The sequence below is a fragment of the Xyrauchen texanus genome, chromosome 28, assembly GCF_025860055.1.
Source record: "Xyrauchen texanus isolate HMW12.3.18 chromosome 28, RBS_HiC_50CHRs, whole genome shotgun sequence".
NCBI lineage: Eukaryota > Metazoa > Chordata > Actinopteri > Cypriniformes > Catostomidae > Xyrauchen > Xyrauchen texanus.
In genome coordinates this window covers 12478487-12502895 of record NC_068303.1, presented here as the reverse complement: position 1 = coordinate 12502895, position 24409 = coordinate 12478487, and the positions used below count along the sequence as shown (strand labels likewise).

At 37.3% G+C, this 24409-nt stretch overlaps 1 protein-coding gene across 1 annotated transcript in view; it reads left to right on the top strand.

The window, feature by feature from the left end:
• The window catches only part of LOC127621740 (serine/threonine-protein kinase MRCK alpha-like), a 93262-nt gene that overhangs the window by 19451 nt on the left and 49402 nt on the right, over window positions 1-24409 (top strand). Inside the window, exons 2-3 of the mRNA XM_052095451.1 lie at window positions 20160-20251; window positions 24153-24236. Of these exons, the coding sequence (XP_051951411.1) occupies window positions 20160-20251; window positions 24153-24236 (176 nt within the window). The remainder of the gene's footprint in view (window positions 1-20159; window positions 20252-24152; window positions 24237-24409) is intronic.

The window sequence follows — 24409 nt, the reverse complement described above, 5'->3', positions numbered from 1 at the left end:
TCTATTATACTGTAAATATGCCTTTATTCAATACTGACAAGTATAGATAAAAATGAGTTCAGTTAGTAAAATTTTACCCAATTTTGTATTTGCTGTGTATTGTTTATTGTACTGTATATTTAAACAGGGTATGGCTTTGTTAGCATAGCTACATGCTAAAGCCAAACTGTTGGAATCAATTGCGAAGCGTTTCCTGTGCTCTTCACTTGAGTTGTGCTATTTTAGTGATGTGCAGAGTTTGCTCCAAATCAGTCACTTATGAGGCTCTATTTCAGTTAGGATACTTGCTGCCTTAGGGGCCGTTCACACTGAACAGGTTTTTGCGTCTGTCTGCACTGTTTTTTAATTGTTTTAAACGTGCTAGATGGACATCTTTGACCGTTGCGCCACATTTTGCTGTTTTTTTTCAGTGTTTTTTGCGATTTTTGTGCCTTGTCAAATTACAAAGACAGTCTGGAGGCACCTGCGTTCTGTTTATTGTGCAGGGTTAATTTTTTTCTTAGCACAAGAACTGGTTTGGTTTGAATGGACCCTTAGATGGCATCTGCCTATGTAGATAGATAGTAGACAGTGGCAAGGTAGCTCACTATGTTTTGGAACAGAGCTTGTGATTCTATCATTCAGCAATTTTTACAAGGTATATAGACATGGCAAATGGCAAAAAGATAAACCCAATCTGGTAACAGAATCTAATGGTGTTTCTGCTGGGATTTTCCTCTCACTATACGCCATACTACATTCCAGGCCTGAACCAAAGGGGCTTTTGTGGGAGTGTTTGGCACTCAGGCAGTAGACTAGATTAAAGGCGCTGTTGATGGCTGTCAAATGTCTAATATATCAAGGTCAGAGATGAGTCCTCTAATTATGAGTGCTGTCAACATGTATCTGACATGCTGCGGGGGTAAGGAGGAAGGCCATGGGTCGAGGAGATGCTCCGTGGCTGGGGGATATTTATTCATTTTTTTTTTTTTTTTAAGAGAATGGGATTTTCCCATAAAGGAGTTCATATATACAGTGGGGTTCAAAAGTCCATATTGAAAATCTGGGATTCTAAATCTTTAAAGATTTTTTTTTTTTTTTTAAGTTTTAGAATTTTGAAAATTAAATGATGTAAAATGAATAAGAATAGTTTAAAATTCTGTACTTTTTTCTTGTTCACCAGTCAAATAAGCAAGTTTTTGACAATGACCATGTCAACTCATTGACCATGGACAAAAGGTCAGATTTCCTTGCTTTAGATGAAGCTCACTAGCTTCATGCTCTTTGTGATATTTTCAAATCATGCTGGGATAACATGGAATTTTTCAATTAAAAAAAGCGTAAATTGTTTTTACACTCAAATAGTTAAATTGATAATTTAGATTGTAATGAAAAAAACAAAACTGTTAAATAAGAAAAATGCAAAATAGAAGCATTTTAAAATGGACTTTTGAAATGCACTGTAGAGTTTGTGTTTCAAGATTTCGGCAATGTGTTGGGTTCGGTTATTAAATAATTCTGTTCTGGAATGCACGAAGAATTCAAACAAAGCAGGATCTCAAAGGGTTTTGTGGTTGATATGGTATTTGCGTGTCGGCTGTTCAGTAGAGCTGAAAGAACATGGTTTGCCTCCCCCCACCTGTCTGTCATCAGTCGATGTGTTTTGAAACATCTTTCTTTTAGTGCCAATCCACTTTTTGAACTCTTGTGTGCATTTGTTCATGCACTTGTCGGAACACGTTTCGACATAATGCATATTTTCAGGATACTTATGGTTTCAAGTCCTAGCACTGACACCTTTCCTCTGAAGGTTATAATTAGTAGTTGTTTCCATCTCAAGGGATTGGCTATGGCCCAGAAAGTGTCTGAATTGGAGGCTGGAGATGTGTACGTGTGTGTGTGTGTGTGTGTGTGTGTGTGTGTGTGTGTGTATACTCTGACTTTGCTCAGAGTTGATTGACTCAAGTCTGTTCTATTCTCATCCAATCTTGACTCGAGTTTAAGCCTTGACTGCACACATATCAGTCCACCCTTTACTATTAGAACTCTCTTATTTTCTCATACTATTGTCATAAAAGTCTCTGTTATAAATGGCTAAACTACACATTACTCACCAGTGTCCACATTTGTTTTTGTAAATGTGACCAGTTTTCTTAACCTAATGTAAACAACATGGTGAGAACTATGTTAGTGTGGATCACATTACAAATTACTGGTTACTAAAAGGGTTTGATGTTTGTTTTTAATTGACAAGTACATTTGACACAGTGTTTGGAAAAATGACATTCTCACAGTGACATGTTTCAAAGCAGTTAATGGACGATAATGATGATTACAATGAATGTGATGCTAATTTATGTATATTTCATGGGAGGAAAAGTTTCCAGCGTTCTATCTGCCTCGAGGTAGGAAACGTCCAGTGCGAGTTCATTCACTTCTTTATACTCAGCAGGGGCGAGGCCACATAAGGGCCAGGGCTACGACTGGTTCACCCAATCAAAATGGCTGTAACGCACTAATAGTTTGCAAATGATAATAAAAAAACTACTTTGTAGCCAGGACTGACCCTAGCATTTTGGGGGCCCTGAGCAGATTTTCAAAATGAGGCCCCGTACCTTCAATAAACCTATCCAAACACATCCAACATCAATAACTTTTTTGTACCAGTAATTGTGCAACTATGTATTAGGCTGTGTTAAAGGAACAGTTCACCCATAAATGAAAAGTATCTAATTGTTCACTTACTCTGATGCCATACCAGATGTGTTTGAATGTCTTTCTTCAGCAGAACACATTTTTTTTAAAAACATTTCTTAAAATTTTAAGAATAAGATGGAGATCTGTCAGGTCCTTATAATAGAAGAACATGGTCCCAGCACTTTGAAAGCCCATAAGTCATATTTAGGCAGCAATAAATTAATCCACATGACTCATGTCGATCGATGATTTAAGATCAGCGTTAAGAATGTTAATGTAAGTTAATAATAGACTTTTTCTTTAATATTGAGACCCTGTGACGTATACAGAATGGAGGCAGCAGGGGCGCAAGACCCTTTCGTCCAGAAAAGGGGAAACATTTGAATAATTAAATTATAATAGTTAAATAAAACAAAATTTAAATCTTGTAATAATTTCACAATAACAGGAATTATGTAATATTATTTCTTTGTAAATCGTGGGCGTATTAAAGAAAAGTAAGTTGCCTTTAAGATCACGCAGATTGGGGGCAGATTGCAATTGCAAATAATCATTCCTATTCTCTGTACTCCAAAGTGCATAGCCCTTGAAGTGGGTACTCTGAAGGAAACATGTCATTTCTGTATGAATGTACAGTACCATTCACTAACAGTCTTGTAGGCCCCTCCGAGAAAAGCAAAATTTTCTCACTTTCGTTTTTAACAAGCTTTTGAGTGGCATCCCCTCCCGCAGCAGTGCCCTTCAAGGAAGCAAAAATTGCAGTTTTGAATTTGCACCAACATCAAAGTGCTGTTAACTCTGACGAGTAACAGGTCTGATAAAAATTCCACTCCACGTATTGTGTTGTAAGTTCATTAAAAGAATAATACTCGATTGCTACCGCATTTCCGACATAACATACAACTAGTGTAGACAAATGTATTAATTATAATGGGAGCGGTCATGTCGCTTTCAGTGATATAAATTAAATTAGTCATTTCTAGAATATTGACATAAACTGAAGAAGCTGTCTGTTTTTGTGAAACTAATAAGCCATTAGACTAATCACTTTAAAAAAATACCATTAGGCTATTAGAGTATACTGCCGCTCCCTATATGCATATTACGCAGTCTGCTTAGGGTAAAAACTCCCTAGTGGGCCACTATCGTACCCTAGGCAGGCACCAGAAACTCCACCGGCTGCCCTTCCTTGCATGTTATAGTATGTTATTTAAGGACCCTGTAGCATTAATGGAACACAGTCAATCTCCTCACTCTCACCCTTTCTCATCACACCTTTGCACCTTGTACCACGTTACCAGGGTAATGCCATAGTACTGAATGATTGATCATGTTCATATTTCAAGATACTATCATGGTACTCCAAGGTACTTAAAAAAAAATGCCAAGGAGAAATATAACAGAATAGGCTATTATTTGTGATAAAGGAAAAATGGAAATAATTATGTACAGCGTTTATACAGTATATATATACAAGAAAATGATTAAATACTCAAAAAGCAAAGAAATGATATTTACTGTATAATTTACTACTCATAAAAAAATATAAATAACTCCCTTTTTTTTTATCCTTCCACCCCGTCCCTGCTATGGTCTGTGCACATCACTGCTGAGACCAGTTACTCTGAAACATGGGAGACATGTATGAACAAAATTAAAATGTATTATTTAAATTTCTTTCAAAGTTATGTAATTAATTTTAAAATAAGGTAGCATAAAAAAGCAGAACCACCAAACTATCGGTATCGGCAGATGTTGTTCTAAATAATCAGTCATGGGTATCGGCACACATTTTGTATCGTGCTTCCCATCATTATAACGTTAAGGCTATATTTTTCCACATGTCTTATTGCAGGCCTAAAACATGAATAGTGCAAGCCTGCATGTGGGAATTAATTGGAATGTATTTTTAGTCCTTATAGATTTAATATCTAGCTGCTTGTGATATTTCTGGTATTTTATTGGCTGATCTGCAAGAAGAAAACTGCAGTTCCCATAGATACGATCACGACTGCAGTTCAGATTTCAGTCTCAGGTGTCATTATTCCACTAAACATGCAGAGAAGTATGCCAAGTATGAGGAAGAGTCACTAATCTCTGAATAGTCCATGCATTAGTAACAGTATAACTGCACAAATAACTGTAAGTATTTCAAATTCATTGTTGTAAAAATACTTGTGTTTGTTCTAACTGGGCAACTGGCCCCTGAAGGAGAACACCACCTGGTTAGTGGCCTCCAGATAATTTGTGTTTGGGACCCCTGGGTTAAATGGAATGGCACGTGGTGTTAATGATAAATCCAGCAGGTCAGCACAGCTGTTTCTTTCATGCTGTTTGGGTTCTTTGTATTCTGGACACACTCTAATGTCTCAAGTACCCATTGAAGTTGATTTCGTTTTTTGAAGGTGAATGGTGACTTCCTATTTTGGTGCCATTTTCATATCTAACCGTGGTGCAATAGCATGACTCACTCTGTGTACCTCTTATGTAGGTGGATGGAGAAAAATGAAAGAAGACTGGTTTGCTTTTGTGAATCATGTTATAAAGTGGGTGATGATACTGCAGGTACACAGAGGGTGCAGTAACCCGGAACACAGTAAATTTAGCTGTGCAGTCTAATGGAAGGAGTCAGTAGGGACATGGCAATGTGATATTACATGGATATCAAGGTCACAAATAAAAATATTATGATTCTTTATGTTAAGTGCATTGCGATTAAAAAATGATATATTGCAATCTTTTACTCACTAGTTTCTCATTTGTTTTCATTGGTCCTTGGCTCTTTGTGCAACGATCTACCTGCATTACTTTATCACTAAGCAATTGAAGTAGCATAGAGCATTTTCTGAAAAAATACAATAAAAAAATCCTCGGTTTTTCACATTCCTTCGAATTTTGTTATCAGCACAGTCTGCATGGACTGTCCCCGTACACATCTGTTGACTGTTCAATAAAATAGTCATAGTGCGGATGCATTGAATGCATTGATATGGGCTCACAGTCAATAGAGTGCATTAAGGCTAGGGTATTAAGAAGATAATCAGTGGATTTTCCAGATGATTATCGATATTTATCTAGAATGTTTCAGACTATTTGCTACTCGTTGCACAATAGTCTTTTTTTTTTTTTTAATATTTCTCAACACAACTTTGGTAAAGTGTGAGCGGCAGGGTTAATTAAAGTGGATCGTGCACCAGACTCGACTGGCAGACGACATGGTGTGTTCTAAAATTAGAAACAATTATTTTCTATGAAGGTATGTATGCACCAAGGAGCAGGTGTGTATGCACACACACCCGGCTTGTCGTCTCAAGAGGCTGTTAAAAATTCTGCATCGCCACTGAGCTCAACTCGCATAGTTTTCCATTAAATTCGACCCAAATCATTATCAAAGGACAAAGATTATTTACTCTAGTCATTACAGGATGATATATTGTGTATAAGTATCCATCATGGAGCCTACACTATTTATTTTTATTTACAACTGTCTTTTTGTGCTTTGACTGCTTGAATGAAAGACCTATTCAATGCTACATGCAGGGAAATTGCATAATATGCATCACCATTTCTAATTGTTCAGTTTGCACAGTTACACCATTTTCATACGCTAACCTGCAAACTCATCAACGTCACTTTGTTGATTCTTGAAGAAGTACAAAAACCTTTGTAACTTTTGACAGCCATCAGCTTGTAAAGTGTGTAAAAATATGTACGTAAGCCCCCTTGAAATATTGGTTCTTGGTGTTGGAATAACTTTACAGTTTAGTACAGAAATATATTGGAATACTTTGAAATATCGATTTTTCTCCAACTCTCTGAGCAATCCCTATTCTTCTTTAAAAAATGTGTGTGCTGGACCTTCTTTTACATGTTGATCATGTTTTTGACATGTTTACCTTTGTGTTTAGTCTGTCTTTTGTGTATACAGTTTCTGTAATTTGCCACACAACCTTCTGGCATTCGGTGAATTTTTTGATGTACTTACAGTATGGAGCTTCACATTCAGGTATGTCTAATGGGTGTTTAGTGGATTTTTCGCCCACCCCATCTGTTTGCATTTTTCCCTGATGAACATTAGCACAGGAGTCCCTAAACATCCAAAATATTATTGCTTTGTTTTTGCTGACATGTCTTCCTCTGGATTCCTTGTATTTTGGGAATATCCTGTTTGTGCAATGCAGTGGTTTAAACCAACTTTTTAGGCCAAGTACCTCCTTCAATCAAATCAGACCATTCAAGTACCACCTAGTCACCACCAATGTTCACTCAAATATTTTTTCAGCATTCGGCAGATATCATTTTATTTGAGCATACTCTTAAGGATTGTGAGCAACATACACAATGCCATATTTGATTAATATCAATATCCCTGTAGTTTACACAATCAGCAAGAGTGTTTCTTAAATCTAACATGCAATATTAACATTTAGAAGTTTTGCAATCCAGTTCAAACAAACTACTATATAGAGTAAATTTAGAAATTTGGAGCTTAGGCATTGCTACGCACTGTTTCATCTCAGCTCCCCTAAAATTATGCAGCTAACATCACCCTTAAAAATATGTGATAATGTGCATGTGATCTATAAAAACAGTGGCTGCAGAAAGCTATCTGAGGCTCATTTTACTCTGAATCATGCTCTTACCAGTCGTTAACTTTAAAAACTTGTCAAACTTATCACCCTCTAATCATAGGTGAACTCGTCCATAGGTGACAGCGGCAATGTTTGTCACACAGCGCTGCCTTGCGCACAGCTGTCAGACGCACAATCCATTTCTCTATCCTTCATCCGAGTAATCTTCCAGTGAAATCAAAAACAAAATGCAGCCAAATACATCCCAGTGTCTTGAGTCAAAAGCACTTTTTAAGATAATAGACTTTAAGGAAGTCTGAGAATGTTTCAAATAAATGGAATGATATCTTGCCTCAGTCGCATCAGTTTTTGCTGTTCTGTTTTCTGCATGGGAATAATATTGTGGTGTGCGCACAGAGACATCAGCGCAGCTGCACACAACGAGAACGTTACTTACTCTCATCCTGCACTACCGATGGAGGAAAAAAACTAAGAAAAAGGTGGGCTTAAAGATATATTACAATTGTAATCATTAGAAATAAAACATGGAAAACATTTGAATCAAATTTGTGTGTGTGTGTGTATGTGTGTATATATATATATATATATATATATATATATATATATATATATATATATATATATATATATATATATATATACACACACTCACCTAAAGGATTATTAGGAACACCTGTTCAATTTCTCATTAATGCAATTATCTAATCAACCAATCACATGGCAGTTGCTTCAATGCATTTAGGGGTGTGGTCCTGGTCAAGACAATCTCCTGAACTCCAAACTGAATGTCAGAATGGGAAAGAAAGGTGATTTAAGCAATTTTGAGCGTGGCATGGTTGTTGGTGCCAGACGGGCCGGTCTGAGTATTTCACAATCTGCTCAGTTACTGGGATTTTCACACACAACCATTTCTAGGGTTTACAAAGAATGGTGTGAAAAGGGAAAAACATCCAGTATGCGGCAGTCCTGTGGGTGAAAATGCCTTGTTGATGCTAGAGGTCAGAGGAGAATGGGCCGACTGATTCAAGCTGATAGAAGAGCAACTTTGCCTCGTTACAACCAAGGTATGCAGCAAAGCATTTGTGAAGCCACAACACGCACAACCTTGAGGCGGATGGGCTACAACAGCAGAAGACCCCACCGGGTACCACTCATCTCCACTACAAATAGGAAAAGAGGCTACAATTTGCAAGAGCTCACCAAAATTGGACAGTTGAAGACTGGAAAAATGTTGCCTGGTCTGATGAGTCTCGATTTCTGTTGAGACATTCAGATGGTAGAGTCAGAATTTGGCGTAAACAGAATGAGAACATGGATCCATCATGCCTTGTTACCACTGTGCAGGCTGGTGGTGGTGGTGTAATGGTGTGGGGGATGTTTTCTTGGCACTCTTTAGGCCCCTTAGTGCCAATTGGGCATCATTTAAATGCCATGGCCTACCTGACCATTGTTTCTGACCATGTCCATCCCTTTATGGCCACCATGTACCCATCCTCTGATGGCTACTTCCAGCAGGATAATGCACCATGTCACAAAGCTCGAATCATTTCAAATTGGTTTCTTGAACATGACAATGAGTTTGTACTAAAATGGCCCCCACAGTCACCAGATCTCAACCCAATAGAGCATCTTTGGGATGTGGTGGAACGGGAGCTTCGTGCCCTGGATGTGCATCCCACAAATCTCCATCAACTGCAAGATGCTATCCTATCAGTATGGGCCAACATTTCTAAAGAATGCTTTCAGCACCTTGTTGAATCAATGCCACGTAGAATTAAGACAGTTCTGAAGGCTGAAAGGGGTCAAACACAGTATTAGTATGGTGTTCCTAATAATCCTTTAGGTGAGTGTATGTATGTGTGTATATATATATATATATATATATATATATATATATATATATATATATATATATATATATATATATATATATATATCTCCTCGGACGTGTTATGTACCATCTGAGGGAACTCCGCGTAGTACTGGTGTACCACAGTTTGAGAACCACTGGTTTAGACAAATGTAATTCTTGTCTAGCCTGACACAAGCCATGCCATCCTGTTTCTTTGGTAGGGGGATGCTTTAAGGGGGTCTATATTGCTTTGGGAATTTGGGCATCATGGATATTCACTCTAGCAATAAACACAATTTATCGCATGTTTATGCAGTATGAAAGTGATTCTCGGGAATGTTTATGTACATTTGGTACTTATTAATGATTTAATGCTCTGCCCTGTCCTCATGGAAAGTTTCATATATCACCCCCTAGTAACTACATGGTACTGTGTGAGCCATGACTTTGCCTCAGGGATTGGAAGTGCTATGGCCTTTTTTTTATTCATTTGATATACTGCCAGCTTGTTTAATAACAGAATTCCATCATATCAGTGAAGGAAACCTCTTCCCTGCACCCTTTCATTTCATAAATGTAATTTATTTAGTCTTTTTGGACCCCCTTAGCTTATTGATGCCTTTATTAGCTGTGGCAATGTCCTGATTACCTTGTTACTTGCTGTTGTGAGGCACTGGCACTTTTATTCCAGTTTAAGCAGGGCATTGTAGGAAATGCAGGTTGTAAATCGGGCTGCACGATTATAACAATAATCATAATTGTCATTATTAATACATTTTACAATAAAATACTTATTTTGTGTGGATCAACTGCATACCATAATTATTTAGAATACACATCTAAAACAAGTCGAGAACCTTTTTCTAAAGTACTTTATATCTAGATGTTTTATCAGTAAATTAAGACATTGCCTAAACACCCAACTTCACAAGGCCCTCTTAGCAGTGTGAAAAAACAAAACTGTCAAATTGTCTTCAACACAAAGGACAAAAAACTAATTTTAGCTTCCATTTTTTATCATTTTATTGATAGAAACAAAATGAGAGAATATGGGAAACAGGAGGTGACACAAACCAAACTCAAAACGACCATTGGGCTGTATCTCTGACAACAATTTTCTGCCTTTTTCTGCATTCTATATAAAAAATGCTTCAAAGTAGCCATCCAATACTTTGTGTTCAAGATATCACACACCTTTTTTTTTTTATGCTTAAAATAACTGCGTAATCTCTTTTAAATTGAAGTGTGCAATTTTGGAATTGCAAAAAACAAACAAGTTTTCCAGAATACCCAGAATCAAAATTGCACTCTTCACCTTTTATACTTTTTTGTCATATATAAGAGACCTACAAAAGTCGTGTACCAGCACTGCACGGAGAATGTAAATGTGATATGAATCATAATTCAAATGACAGTGCCTAGAGTAAACTCTAAAAACCGTCCAGGGGAATTTCGTTATGAAGTTTCACTGTTCGTCCCTATTAGCATTACCATGTCCTTAAAGTTGTAGAGGCCAATGCACATTGCTGATTGTCATAACGGCAGTGTTGATGCTCTCCTTAATGCCCCATTAGCCTCTCTGGTTATGGCAGAGGAAGGCCTTCTTCAGGTCCTTTAGATCCAGAAGCAGGGACTTGTTCTTCTACAAGCAGCATTTTTAGGTTGTTACCTCACCTTGGCTGTAAATAATCCCTATTATGGCTTCCAGATGTCCCCGTGCCATAGGAGTAGATGTGTGGAACACACAAACTCACTTCACTGCCTTGAATTCCTCTTCGCATCCCTCATTTGTACACACTCCAGTCCACTCATACAGCGCAAATTTACACAAGCATGCGCAGATTCTCACAAGTACAGTGTCACGCACAACCTTAACCAGTCTGGTAGGAGACACAAAGACGGGACATGTTTTTCCAGTCCCTCAATGCTTTCCAGTCCCTCAATGAATTTAGTCTTGCACTTACTTTCAAACCTCAGTGTGCTTATTTTGCATAAATGCTTTGGTTCTTTCCTTTGTACAACCTCACTAATTCAATGTCAACCATTCTTTGAAAGGATCATAAACAGCTATGTAGTCAATAATGTGTGAAGAAGTTTACATTTACAGCATGGCAGATTACCTTACGCATTTGTCATGGCAACCGTTGCCATGTTTGGCACGGCTGTCCTTTTGTTTATTTGGTTTTCAGGTGAATGATACTGTATGGCTATTGTTCAGCTTCCAAAATTCAACATGAGATGCATCACTAAAGCTAATATTGTTAATCCACTGATCCTTAGATACATAAGGTGAAACTCGCCTCATTTAACAAAATAAAAAGCATTCAGGTAAAATTCAGGAAAAGCATACATTTCACCATTGATGGTCCCCCTCATTTGTCCTACATTTATTTGGTGTGCCGGTCCCACTTTGTATTAGGTGTCTTTAACTACAGTAATAACATTTAAATACATACAATACAATGTACTTATTGTTTAACTACATGTTGTTCTGCAAAATTGTAAGATTCACATTTGCTGCTACTGAGGTTGAGGAATTAATAGGTTTAGGGGTAGGGTTAGGGTTTAGACAAGGGTAAGGGGTAGGGTTAGGTTCAGGATGAGGGGTAAGGTTAACAGTGTAACTAAAGATGTAGTTAAATGCAGGTACTTTAAATGTACAATGCAACAACACATGCACATAATAAGTACATTGTATAAAATGCTTAAGTACGTAGTAGTTAAAAACAGTTCATGTAAAGTGAGTCCGGTTTACCATGCTGGTAGAGATGGGGTCACTGTGGGCAACTAGTCAAATGATGAGGGCGACAAGCTTATCTAGATATTTAGTTCTTGAGTTTTAATTTTATTTATTTAACATTTTTTAAATGCCAGTGCTTTAACTTTATGCTTTTGTTGTTATACGGTTTGCATGGTAAAATCTCTGAAAAGTTGTGGCTGCTTTAATGCAATGCCACTACAGCCATTCCCATGCATCTTACGCTATTTTTTTATAACATCCCGCCACTAGTGCTGCGTCTGTTAAGATGCCGTGCTCTCTTTCATGACCACACAAAGCGCAGTGGTATGTGCAAAGATTATCCAATTTTCGTGAGCACTATTTCTCAGCGCAATTTTCATGCCAACACAAAGCGCTAGTTGGCGTTGGTGGAAGTGTTTGCGATATCTGTGGGTGCATGCGCATACTGGGGGTATATTGTATGCAAATTAAGTGACACAATGAGCCATTTGACATTTTCCTGAGATATAGGTCTTTTACGTTACATCTTTTCTCAGCGAAAAGTCTAACCTCAGTTCCCGCATTTGTAGTTTGGAGATTCCACCAGCAGGTGGTAATAAAGTTAAGTTCCAAATTCTAAAAGTACAGAACTTAATGTTAATACTAGCCATTATGTGTGTGTCAGTAGATGAATGTGATTAATAATACTTGCATTCTCTGTCATTTAAGGAGCCTACTAAACCAAATTTTCCATGCGTATAAAAGGCATGTGTCAATGTCATAGAAATATGCCTGACATTCAACAACAGTTGTTAATTCACAAAAGAACACAAGCCCATATTTAGGTTCTTCTAATTCATTTACACCTCAAAATTAAACTGTACTTGACCCAGCCCATTAGTGCTTTGTTTGTGCAATTTCACCAAATTAATTTGCTTTTAGACTTAAAAGCATGCTTGCATGAAAAAAACTCTGTGGCCATGCCCATTGATATTGCATGTATGACTTAAAGCATACCACTGCGCTTAGCGCTCTTAATTTAGGGCCATCCATGTTAAGTTAAAACCATATTTTTTAACACGTCTCAAAACACCTGCATTTTCTTAAATTCCATTTCCATTCCAAATTTTTTTGGATGCAAGATTGTGTCTTATGTTAATGCCTCTAAGAAACGTGTCTGATCGTGTTGTGTATCGAAACCAGTCAAACAGGGCTTTCTTAAGACTGATTGTTTGACCAGTACAGTTTTTTTTAATGGCCAAGAACAATATCTAGAGAGCCAGGTGGCTGATGCCCGATATAGTGCTGATTATGCAGTGCATTAAAAAAATATTCAGACAACAATAACCCTAACCTTATGTTGAAATGCTTTATTTAAAAAACAGTTCTCGCATCAATCGACACTCCATACCCCATAACGACAAAGCAAAAAACTGATTTCTGATAACTTTGCAAATGTATTAAAAAGAAAAAACTGAAATATCACATTGATATAAGTATTCAGACTCTTAACTCAGTACTAAGTTGAAGCACCTTTGGCAGCATTTACAGCTTCAAGTCTTATTGGATATGATACGACAAGCTTTATACACATGGATTTGGAGATTTTCTGCCATTCTTCTCTGCAGATCTTCTTAAGCTCTGTCAGGTTGGATGGGGACTGTTGGTGGACAGCCTTTTAAAGTCTCTCCAGAGATGTTTGATTGGGTTTAATTCTGGGCTCTGGCTGGGCCACTCAAGGTCATTCACAGAGTTAGGGCTGTCTAATGGGGGGGGGGGGGCACGTCAATAGACCGTTCACATGGTGTTTAACTTACTGATGCCACAGTATACTACTACCTACAAACTTCATAAATACAGCGAAATACCACATTGTTTTTTATTTATTACATAGCAATGGTATTCAGCTGAACTCAGTGGTGAATCGGCTCTGACTACTAGCCCAATGGGCTGTTCAAACAAATAGAACACAACAGACTGGAGCCGAATGCGAGAGTCTCGAGACACATTTCCTAGTTGAACTCCTTTGCTGACAAAGTGTTTAAAAAAACTCATTGCTTAATCTGAAAAATTCTTACTAAGAGAGCAAGACACAATGGCCAAAGTCCTCCACCAACTGTAAGGGGCTGTACACACCGAACGCTTTTGCGAACATCCTTTGGTTTTTCTATGTAAACGTGCACTAGGCGAACGTCTTAGTTTTGCTTTGTTTTTGTTTATTCAGCATCTCATGCAGGAGCACTGTTTTTTAGATGCTGTGTCTAATTAAAAAGAACTTGCTTTCTGTTAAACTTTTTTAGCGCAAGACTGCGATTGATCTGAAGTCATCGTCAGTGCTTGGCACAAAACCATAATTCAAATGTGCATTTTTTCTTTAAATTCGAATATTCAAATAATCTTTTGAAAGCCCTACACAGAGTTGTCCCTAAGCCAAGGTGAACATTTGGCCCAGTCTGAGGTCCTGAGTGATCTGGACCAAGTTTTAATTAAGGACATCTCTGTATTTTGCTGCGTTCATCTTTCCTTCAACCCTGACTAGGGGTGTAACCATATGAAATGTTAACGCTACGATAACCTTCACCAAAAACAGCACGGTATCACAGTATTAAAGTGCCTTGCTAAAATTATTAGTAGTTTAAAATGTATTTATGATATGCCATTTTTCTGGAAATAAAGTCGCACCTGAATATAAGTCGCACCTGGTCAAAAACGCGTTGGTCAGAGAAAAAAACCCCACACAGATAAAGCCCCATATACTCATGCAGCGACTTACAGTAACAAAGCGACCTCATCTCATTAATTGTCAGTGAGACTAGATGTGGGCATGACGAGCGACACAACAAAGTTGAGAAAAGTTTAACTTGATGCAAATGAGGAGCGACTTTCAGGAGATAATGGAGTACAGGCAAAACAGAGGAAATGTTTGTGTGAGTGAGTTCACTGTACTTTATGATTAGTCTGTAAACACATACATATGGGGCGTGGCGGGATTATATAATTTCATATAATTTTCAAAAATTATATTTCAAATGATAATTTCGTTATTTTACTAACCCAACTAATGACTCGTCGGCGCTTTATCAGTAGGTTGCACGACACGTGAAGCATTTTTTTTTTTTTAGCTTTCACTTAAGAAGAGTTGTGCACTTTTTATTTTAATATATCTCTTTACATAAATACTATTTTCCACTTAAAAACTATAATTTCGTTATTTTACTCACTGATGAGCAAAAGGTCGAGGCAGAAATGACCATGTACCTGCAGGAAATGGCCATTGATGGAAAACGAACGACAAAAGGTTTCCGTTCATGGCAAGATTAGCACGGAAATATCTGTGCATATGTGCTACCAGTACTCCATCAGAGCGGGTCTTCAGCACAGCGGGTAGTGTAGTTACTCCAATCCGCAGCTTATTAAAACCAGATAAAGTGAATATGTTGGTATTTATGGCCAGAAACATAGAAATGTAAACATGGTCTATGGTGAAAGATATTAGACTTCTTTACGCATTTTTGGCCATCCGTTGCGGAGCTATTCGATTTTGCATATTATTTTTTAAACGTTCATTTGTGTAGTTCATATGACCACTTTACAATATTTCAATAACATAATTTATTTTGTAGCCTGTGCTGAAGTTAATTGTGCTGCTAATTATAAGTGAAATGTTAATGCCGAGTTTCGGTCTGAGTGTTGTTCCCGTTTTCTTTTTTCCCCGTTTCATTTGTTGTTCTTCTATGTTTTAATAAATGTGTGTTATTCATATTCACCTTGTTTCTTTCATTTGATTTGACATTATGGATTTATGGCCAAGGAAATTTTTCTTTAAAAGTATTAACCAGACAAAAGTTATTTGACATTCGCTGGTCTGGGTTTATCTTAAACTGCCGCTTCAGTGTATACAAGAGCTATATGACAATGAGCAAGATTTTCTGAGATACTACAACTACTAATAATTAATTCATAAAGGCTATTTTCTTGTAGCCTACAACATAAAATATTTTAATCTAAATGTACAGTGTAAGACATGTAAAAAAAAGACAAGAAGCTAACAATGTCAAGATCAATATTTGTGTAGCCTGCCTGACACGGTATTTTCACAGATTAACACGTCACGTCTCTGGCATATACTACAGTATTTAAAATAGCATATATGCATTAGTTATATTCTCAATTTAATTTACAGAGCAATCCCTGCAAGTTTTTTGGTTAACTATAGAAGAGACTTGGATTAGTGAGTCACACTAGCAAGACTCGCAAAAGGGGCGTGGCATCACGATGGTGGCTCTACATAGTGATGTTGGTCAGCCATCACGATGGACGATGATATCGTCCATCGGCACAACCCTAATGTAGAACAAGACTTCCACTGCAGTGGCACACTTATTAACATATGGCTGCCACAAACCTGTGTCAGAACTGTTGATGCCAAGCATGGCTAATTCTATCAAGGGATTTGGGTATTATTTTTCCCTGTCTCGGTTGTGTTGGTATTGTTACAGGATGTGTGATGAGTGCCTGACCTGTGCTATATTACTGTGACTGTTAGATTAGCTGCAGATCAGTGTATTAATGTGATTACAGTAGTAATGTGGAGCAGTTGTGATGAGTTGTAATGACCTGGCTGAGAAACTAATGGCCTGCTGGGACAAAAATGCCTGGGAGGCCCAAATTGTACCTTGGTGATTTACCCACTTATTTGCAATGAAAGACAGATGCTATATCTGCAACAGAACATGATCCTTTAAAGGAATAGTTCACTCAAGAATAACCCTTATGCCGTCTCATACCCGTATGACTTTAATTCTTCTGCGGAACACAAACGAAAATATTTTGATGGAGATAAGATTTGAATATTTCCATACAAGTATATGGGGTCAAACACTTCCAAGCTTCAAAAAGGTGGCATAAAGTTAATCCAGATGACTTAAATGGTTTAATCCATGTCTTTTGAAGCGATATGATCGGTTTTGGGTGAGAACAGACCAAAATGTAACTCCCTTTTGACTATAAATCCTGCAGTCTCCTTGCCCCGATCATAATGTGAAGTTTGATTACACATCCTTGCACTTGACATAAGCGGAGGGCACCCATGTACACACTTTACATGCGCCATTCAAATATATATACATTTTAAATGAACTTATGCAGTTAAACTTTGTGAAAATACTGTACGTTATTGCACCACTGCTAGTTTTTGATGTGCTTTTTTGTGCTTTTTACTGCTGTCGGTGATGCCTTTTTCTCATGATACAAATAATTTCAAATTATATTTCTAAATGGGAAAAATTTCATTATACACAGAAAAGCACATTATAGTACACAAATAAAACAAATAACCATTCAGTTTTATGTATGCTATATACGTATATGGTAAAACAAGATAATGTGTTAACTTGAAGATTACTACACTTATATTAGCTACAATGCTAAACAGTTTATTGCATATTATGAATTAGTTTATTAGATATAAAGTATTAACAATTTTCATAGTAGCCTAATAAAAGGAATATTAATGACACCTATTAATTTAAATACATATTTAACGTCAAGTTACCATAACATGGTAAGAAACTTACCCTGATATACATTTTGTAAGTTTATGTGGGACGATAATTACAACAGACCTTTTTTTTTTAATTTCATTTTACATATGTACTGTATATAAATGTAAATTATTTTTAGAGATCAGGTGCATTGGGTTGGGTGGGTTGGGTCTTTCATAAATTCACAGCATGCCCACCTCTTCAGACACTATTACACCACTGAGTTAAATCAAATGGCATCAATAAGAACGTGTTGAAAATTTACAAATAAAGCAGTATGTTTTGCAATGTATGCCATAATTTCTGCGTAATTTCTAGATTGATGGTGGCGTAGTGGGCTAAAGCACATAACTGTTAATCAGAAGGTCATTGGTTCGAATCCCACAGCCATCACCATTGTGTCCTTGAGCAAGGCACTTAACTCCAGGTTGCTCCGGGGGGATTGTCCCTGTAATAAGGGCTCTGTAAGTCGCTTTGGAAAAAAGCATCTGCTAAATGCATAAATGTAAAAAACGCACAACTGCCATCGAACAGAATTGCTATTATAAACATCGATTTTAAGCCGTCTTCGAAATACACATGGTTTGATATTTTGGTACCTAATAAAATTAAATTCACACATTTTAAAGGATGAATTTCTTAAGGGTCTAAATACTTTTTAGGGCCACTGTATATTCTGGGAGTGTTTTGTCAGAGTTTCCTCAATCTGAATGTGCCAAATAAGCTGAAACTTTTAAAAGAGTTCACTTTGACCTGTTTAAGTCTGACTGGCATTTCCTTTTTTCATTTTCCATTTTCTCAGAGGACCAGACTTTTTTTGAATTTCTCTCCTCTGCACGATCCAGCGTTGGTATGGCAACAGAGCCGCCCCACCCTGTGTGCACAATGTTGATTGGAAAAGAGTCTTGTGCAGCTGTGACAGTGTGCTCTTGAGGAAAGATTTAGCAACAGCACAGTTAAATAATGTGTATGAGAGCTATTAGATGAGGTAAGGCTTTTTCACAGGATGTACTAACAAAGGAAGGTCACTGTTACCTTGTTCTAAAATTCTAAGTTTAGACCTGCATGGACTCAATGACGGCAGGTGTGGGTGGCTTGTTTGTGCTCTTGTTGAGAGTAAGCCTGGAAGACTTTTATCTATTTGCACTGCGGTTGAGATTATCCCCTGTTCCCACGTTTTTCCACTTGTTAGATATTTGAGCCTACCAATGCCTCCATCTAGGATGACTACATCATGTGCCCAGACCTGGACATGACATGGATGTGGAACATATGTCATCATAGCCGCAAACAGAGAATAATGGCAGTGTCCAAATGTTTTCTGAAGATTATTTTTGTCTAGACAGCCATTTGGGCAAGTTAGTCATTCAAGTGTTGACAAGTGTGGTTTATTTATATTTATTTTATAACCCCATTCACCCCTCATTTAAAGGAATACTTCACCCATATTGGATTTTCTCATCATTTAGCATGCATGCATGACTTAACACCCATTATAAGTGGTGCACCGATCAGGAAATTTGAGACCGATACGGATCTCTGATTTTTTTAATACTAAGAACGGCCGACATCGATATGATTAAAAACATTTCTTAAAGTGCCCTTTGCCACACTTTTGCAAGTTATATGCTGCTGTTATATGTTTATGCTCCACACAGTAAAATTACGGTAACACTTTTAAAAAAGGTTCCATTTGTTAACATTATTTAACAATATTACTGTAGTTAACATTAACTAATGAACTTGATGTAAGTTACAACATATTCTATTAAATGTTTTAAATAAAAAGTTGTATTAGTTAATGCACTATGAACTAAATGAGCAATTGTATTTTTATTAACTAACATTATTATTAATAAATTCTGTAAAAAGTATATTGTTCATTGTTTGTTCATGATACCTAATGCATTAACTAATGTTAGAGAAATGAAGCCTTTTTAATTAAGCGTTACCAAAATTACATAAAAATTACATGAATTGTGAAATGGTAGCATTTATCTGTATTGAAAACCGTTATTAATAGTTCTGTTGTCAATATCAAAAGGTCAATGTGACATACTGGCAACCAAAGATCATGAGAGCAATCACACACAGCAGAGATACTTTCAAAAATAAGAAAAATATATCAATTACAAGCTTTAAACTGCTCCAGTGAGAAATCATTAATTTCTATGATTTGTTTACTGTCTTTGGCGTCTTGTTGTAACACAAATCACGAATTATTTAGCAAATGCGTGAAGACGCATGCTGTTATTGAAGGTTAAACAGTTATATATTTTATTAGTGTTATGGTGGCCAACATTAATCTGATTTAAATTGGGATCCTCACAGAATAGTGCTGAGACAGATGCCTGGCCCCCCATGTGCCCTCCCAGGTCGGTGCACCCCTACCAATTATGCTTAATAAGAAAAAACGGGGTAAGGTCATAAACAGTTTAAGCATAAACCGATTGGCACATGCACATTTTTGCCCATTATCCTGGTGAACGTTGCATATAAATACTTTTTACTGCCATTCTTACCAGTTTATCCAGTGTACCCAAGTGTTGTGTGCATGTCTGATGTTTAATAATCATATGATATCCACTCTCATGTGAACACATTTTTTCTTACGTTGCCAGATTTTTTGAATAAGCTGATTTTTGGTAGTTATCAGCATATTGATGTGCATGTAAATTGACGCAATGACAACAGAATAAAAAATTTTGGGTCAACTATTCCTTTAAACCCATTTTATTTTTTGTCTGATTATGTCCTGTTTCTTTTCATTTTTACAGCCAAACCTTTCACTTCCAGTGTCAAACAGATGCGCTTGTGCAAGGAAGATTTTGAGATCCTGAAGGTGATTGGACGGGGAGCTTTCGGAGAGGTAAGTATTGTGCCTGTGCTCTGTGGAGCATTATAGAATATTAGATCCCTTAACAGTCCCTTTGCATCATATAAAGTCAGAATTTTTTAATGAGTTACACAATTTAGTTTTTTCGCATCACAGGTACTGTATATTTTAGTGTAAGGAAATTGATCATTCAGTACTTTAAGAGCCTGTGGCAGCTCATTTTCTTTTATAATGACTTAAAGTGTGATGTAGGGACTGTGTGGTGGACAGGTAGGCCAGGTAACCAGCACTATTAGGTTTAGTGTGACCTAACTGTTCAGTATGGCCCATGAAGCTTGAACGTTGAATGGGAGCCACATTCTAAAACCCCATCAAACAGTTTTGTTGAATTTTTGAGGTTTTATTTCATTGTGACTGAGAAAACAGCTCTGTGGCACTTGGATGCTGATCTATTAAATTCCTCAGAAATCAAATACCTTAAAGGTGAAGTTAATTTCTGCACAACTAGTAGCACCAAGTTGAATGGCAAAAATGATGACAAACAGGTTTACTGAACATTCCACCTGTTTTCCATTGGTAGTTCACCCAAAAAAGAAAATCTTTCATTATTTACTCAACCCTTATGTGGCTCCAAACCAGGGCTGGATCTAGTGCGTGCCTGGGTAGGCTTTGTCCCTCCCCCCTTAAATGATCACCTTGCCCCTCCAAGCGCAAGTTAAGCAAAAAGTCGAATTGTATCGGCATCAGGCTTTTTTTATTTTTTATATTTCCTCCCCTATTCGGAAAGCCCGATTCCCAATGTACTCTAAGTCCTCGTGGTGGCGTAGTGACTCGCCTCAATCCGGGAAGCGGAGGACAAATCTCAGTTGCCTCCAGTCAATCAATGCATCTTTATCAGCGAGAACCTCATTATAGTGACGACGAGGAGGTTACCCCATGTGATTCTACCCTCCCTAGCAACCGCGCCAATTTGGTTGCTTAGGAGACCTGGCTGGAGTCACTCAGCATGCACTGGATTCGAACTCGCGACTCCAGGGGTGGTAGTCAGCGTCTTTACTCGCTGTGCTACCCAGGCCCCTGAAATCCCTTTTCTTCTGTGGAACACAAAAGGAGAGGTTTGACATAGTCACCATTCATTTTAATAACATATTTTTTTTTTCATGCAATTAAAATGAATGATTACTTAGGCTGTCATTCTCCATAACATCTCATTTTGTGTTGCATGGAAGAATGTCATACAAGAACAACATGACGGTTAATAAAATAATGTAAAAAAAAAAAAATGTGAACTATCCCACTAAGTAGTTTTTACTGGGCAAAATGTGTTTTCTCTACTTGTCAATGTCTGGTGAGCTATGATCCCCCACCCAGGGAACTTTCTCATTTGACACACCTCTCGACAGCTTTTCTGTCCTAGTGTCTGCTCCCTTCAGTCCATCTGGAATCAACAGCTCCTGGAACTCTTGCAGAAAGTCTGTTCTGCCTGATATGATGCCATTTCCAAAATAACAATGCAGCTGTGACAAACCGTGCAAAGGAACACTGGCAGAATGAGGATCAGTCATACACTTTCATCTCCTGATGGATTATGTGTAGTGCCCATGATGTAATTTTCTGTGTAGCCTTCTGAGCCAGTAGCTGCTAGTGAATTTCTAATTTGAAGACGAAGCACATAGTCAGCTGGAAGATAAAAGGTTTCTATAAAATGTTTACATCCCAGCTTCAAGGAAGCTTCGAAACACAGGACATTTAAACATGAGACTCAACCATTTAGGGGCTTAGAGTGCTGCATCTCTCTGTAGTTTGTTAAAATGGCCATTATTTATAAGTTTATGTGTAGGGTGTGTAAAATGGGATCTTTGAAGTTACCACCACATACTTGATGTCAGAGATCAAAGATGGGACAAATCACTGTATGGGACATTGCCAGAACATTGATGTGTTGTCTTGTCATCATTTTACAGAGTAAAGATATCACATGCTTAACCTAACCCAATGCTCTAAACTTTCTCTTCAAGGCAAACTTTTGACTAACAGTGAAAAGTTTGGTCGATTGTTCTAGTTATTTTGGCCCATGTAGAAAGGAAGAAACCATTTGACTGACAATTTTAGGCAAGCAACCACAGTTGTTTTTTACAGAATGATATTGTGGTAGAGGATAGTAATGCTTAAGTGCATTTCTTCTATTTCTTTATTTCTTCTAATAGGATTTATAATGCTTTTGCTGTATACAGTCACTGAGCAATTTATTAGGAACACTATACTAATATCCTTTGAGATTCTGGTCCATGTTGTCACGATTGCACCACGCAGTTTCTGCTAGTTTATCAGCTGCAAATTCATGCTGCAAATCTCCCATTCTACCACATCCCAGAGGTGTCTGGGAAGGCCACTGAAGAACCGTGAACTCATTGTCATATTCATGAAACCAGTTTGAGACAACTTTTTATTATGCTGGAAATAGCCATTAAAAGATGGGTAAATTGTGGCCACTTTCTAATAGGCGGTGGCATTCAAGCGATGATTGATTGGTATTAACAGGACCAAAGTATGCCAAGAAAACATTCCCCACACATTATACCAACGCCGCCAGCCTGGACTGTTAACACAAGGCAGGTTGGGTCCATGGATTCATTTTTTTTTTGAGTCTGTACACACTGCAGCATCAGCATTCTGTTCTTGGCTGACAGAAGTGGAACCTCACGTGGTCTTCTGCTGTTGTAGCCCATTCACCTCAAGTTTTGACATGTTCTGAGATACTATTCTGCTCCCCACAATTGTATAGAGTGGATATCTGAGTTATCGTAGCCTTTCTGTCAGCTCGAACCAGTCGTACTGTTCTCTGTTGACCTCTCTCATCAACGGGGTGTTTCCATCTGCAGAACTGCCGCCTGCTGGATTTATTTATTTTTTTGGCATCATTCTGAGTAAACTCTAGAGACTGTTGTGCGCAAAAATCAGAGAAGATCAGCAGTTACAGAAATACTCAAACCAGCCCGTCTAGCACAAACAATCATGCCATGGTTGAAATCAGGGAGATCACAATGTTTCCCCATTCTGATGGTTGATGTGTACATTAACTGAAGCTCCTGACCTGTATCTGAAAAAGTTGGTGTACAGGTGTTCCTAATATGTTAGTGTATATTCTGCTGGATTTTTCTACATTGTTTCTGCAGTTTTAACAAGTAGAGATTATTAAATAAACCGTTTTCTGCGAATAATATGCTGTGCCTTTCTTCTTTGAATGCTGATGTCCGCTATTAAATAACACTCGACTTCAGATTTTCTTTTCAATGGTTTCAGAACCATGATTGTTCTGAAGCAAGAAATGTCTTTTCCATCATATCTCATTTTATGTATTTTGTTTCATAAAATTCTTTGGTGGATATGGAGGAATAATAAAATGGCAGTAATATTTCCCTCACTTGTCTCGTATTTAATCTCAAGCATGTTCTTCTCTGACACTATAGTCTTCTTAGTAGACAAGTACACTAATTTTTGAAAACCTTAATTAGGGTAGAAATTGTTGTTTGTGTTGCAAATGATGCCTCAATTGTGGGTCGTTATTTGTGTATAATAAATTATTTGTACACAATACATTAATATTGAAATGGTTTATGTTTATTGGAGTATTTTGTTTAGATTATCACAGTTTTAAACGTTTTTATTGTTCATATTTTTATGATGGATTTTTAGAATTTAAGATCAAAAGTCTGCATCTGGGACAAGGGTAAAATAGCTGTACATAAAAACAAAGCATTTGAAAAGTAGCAAAAATAAATGATGATGGCGTGGTAATGTTGCTATGACAGTTTCTAATGTGAAAGTTAACCCTTGGACATGGAAGAAGTTAGAAACACCCGTAAATGCAATAAAGACGAGTGTTTTTAGTAAAATGATATAATCAGAACTCATGTTCTGGTCTTCTTTACAGGTTGCAGTAGTAAAGGTGAAAAATTGCGACAAAGTATTTGCCATGAAGATCCTTAACAAATGGGAAATGCTGAAAAGGGCTGAGGTGGGTTTCAGCTGTAAATTACAGTAAAGTAATTTACTGTATCTTTTGCTCAAGATGATTTTTGTATAATGAGAAAAAATGTGTCTAGTCCGCATGAGGCTTTACCATTCAGCTTATGCAGGCGTTTCTACTTTTCCCCTGTTGTGTCATTCATTAGCTTCCCTGTTGAGTGT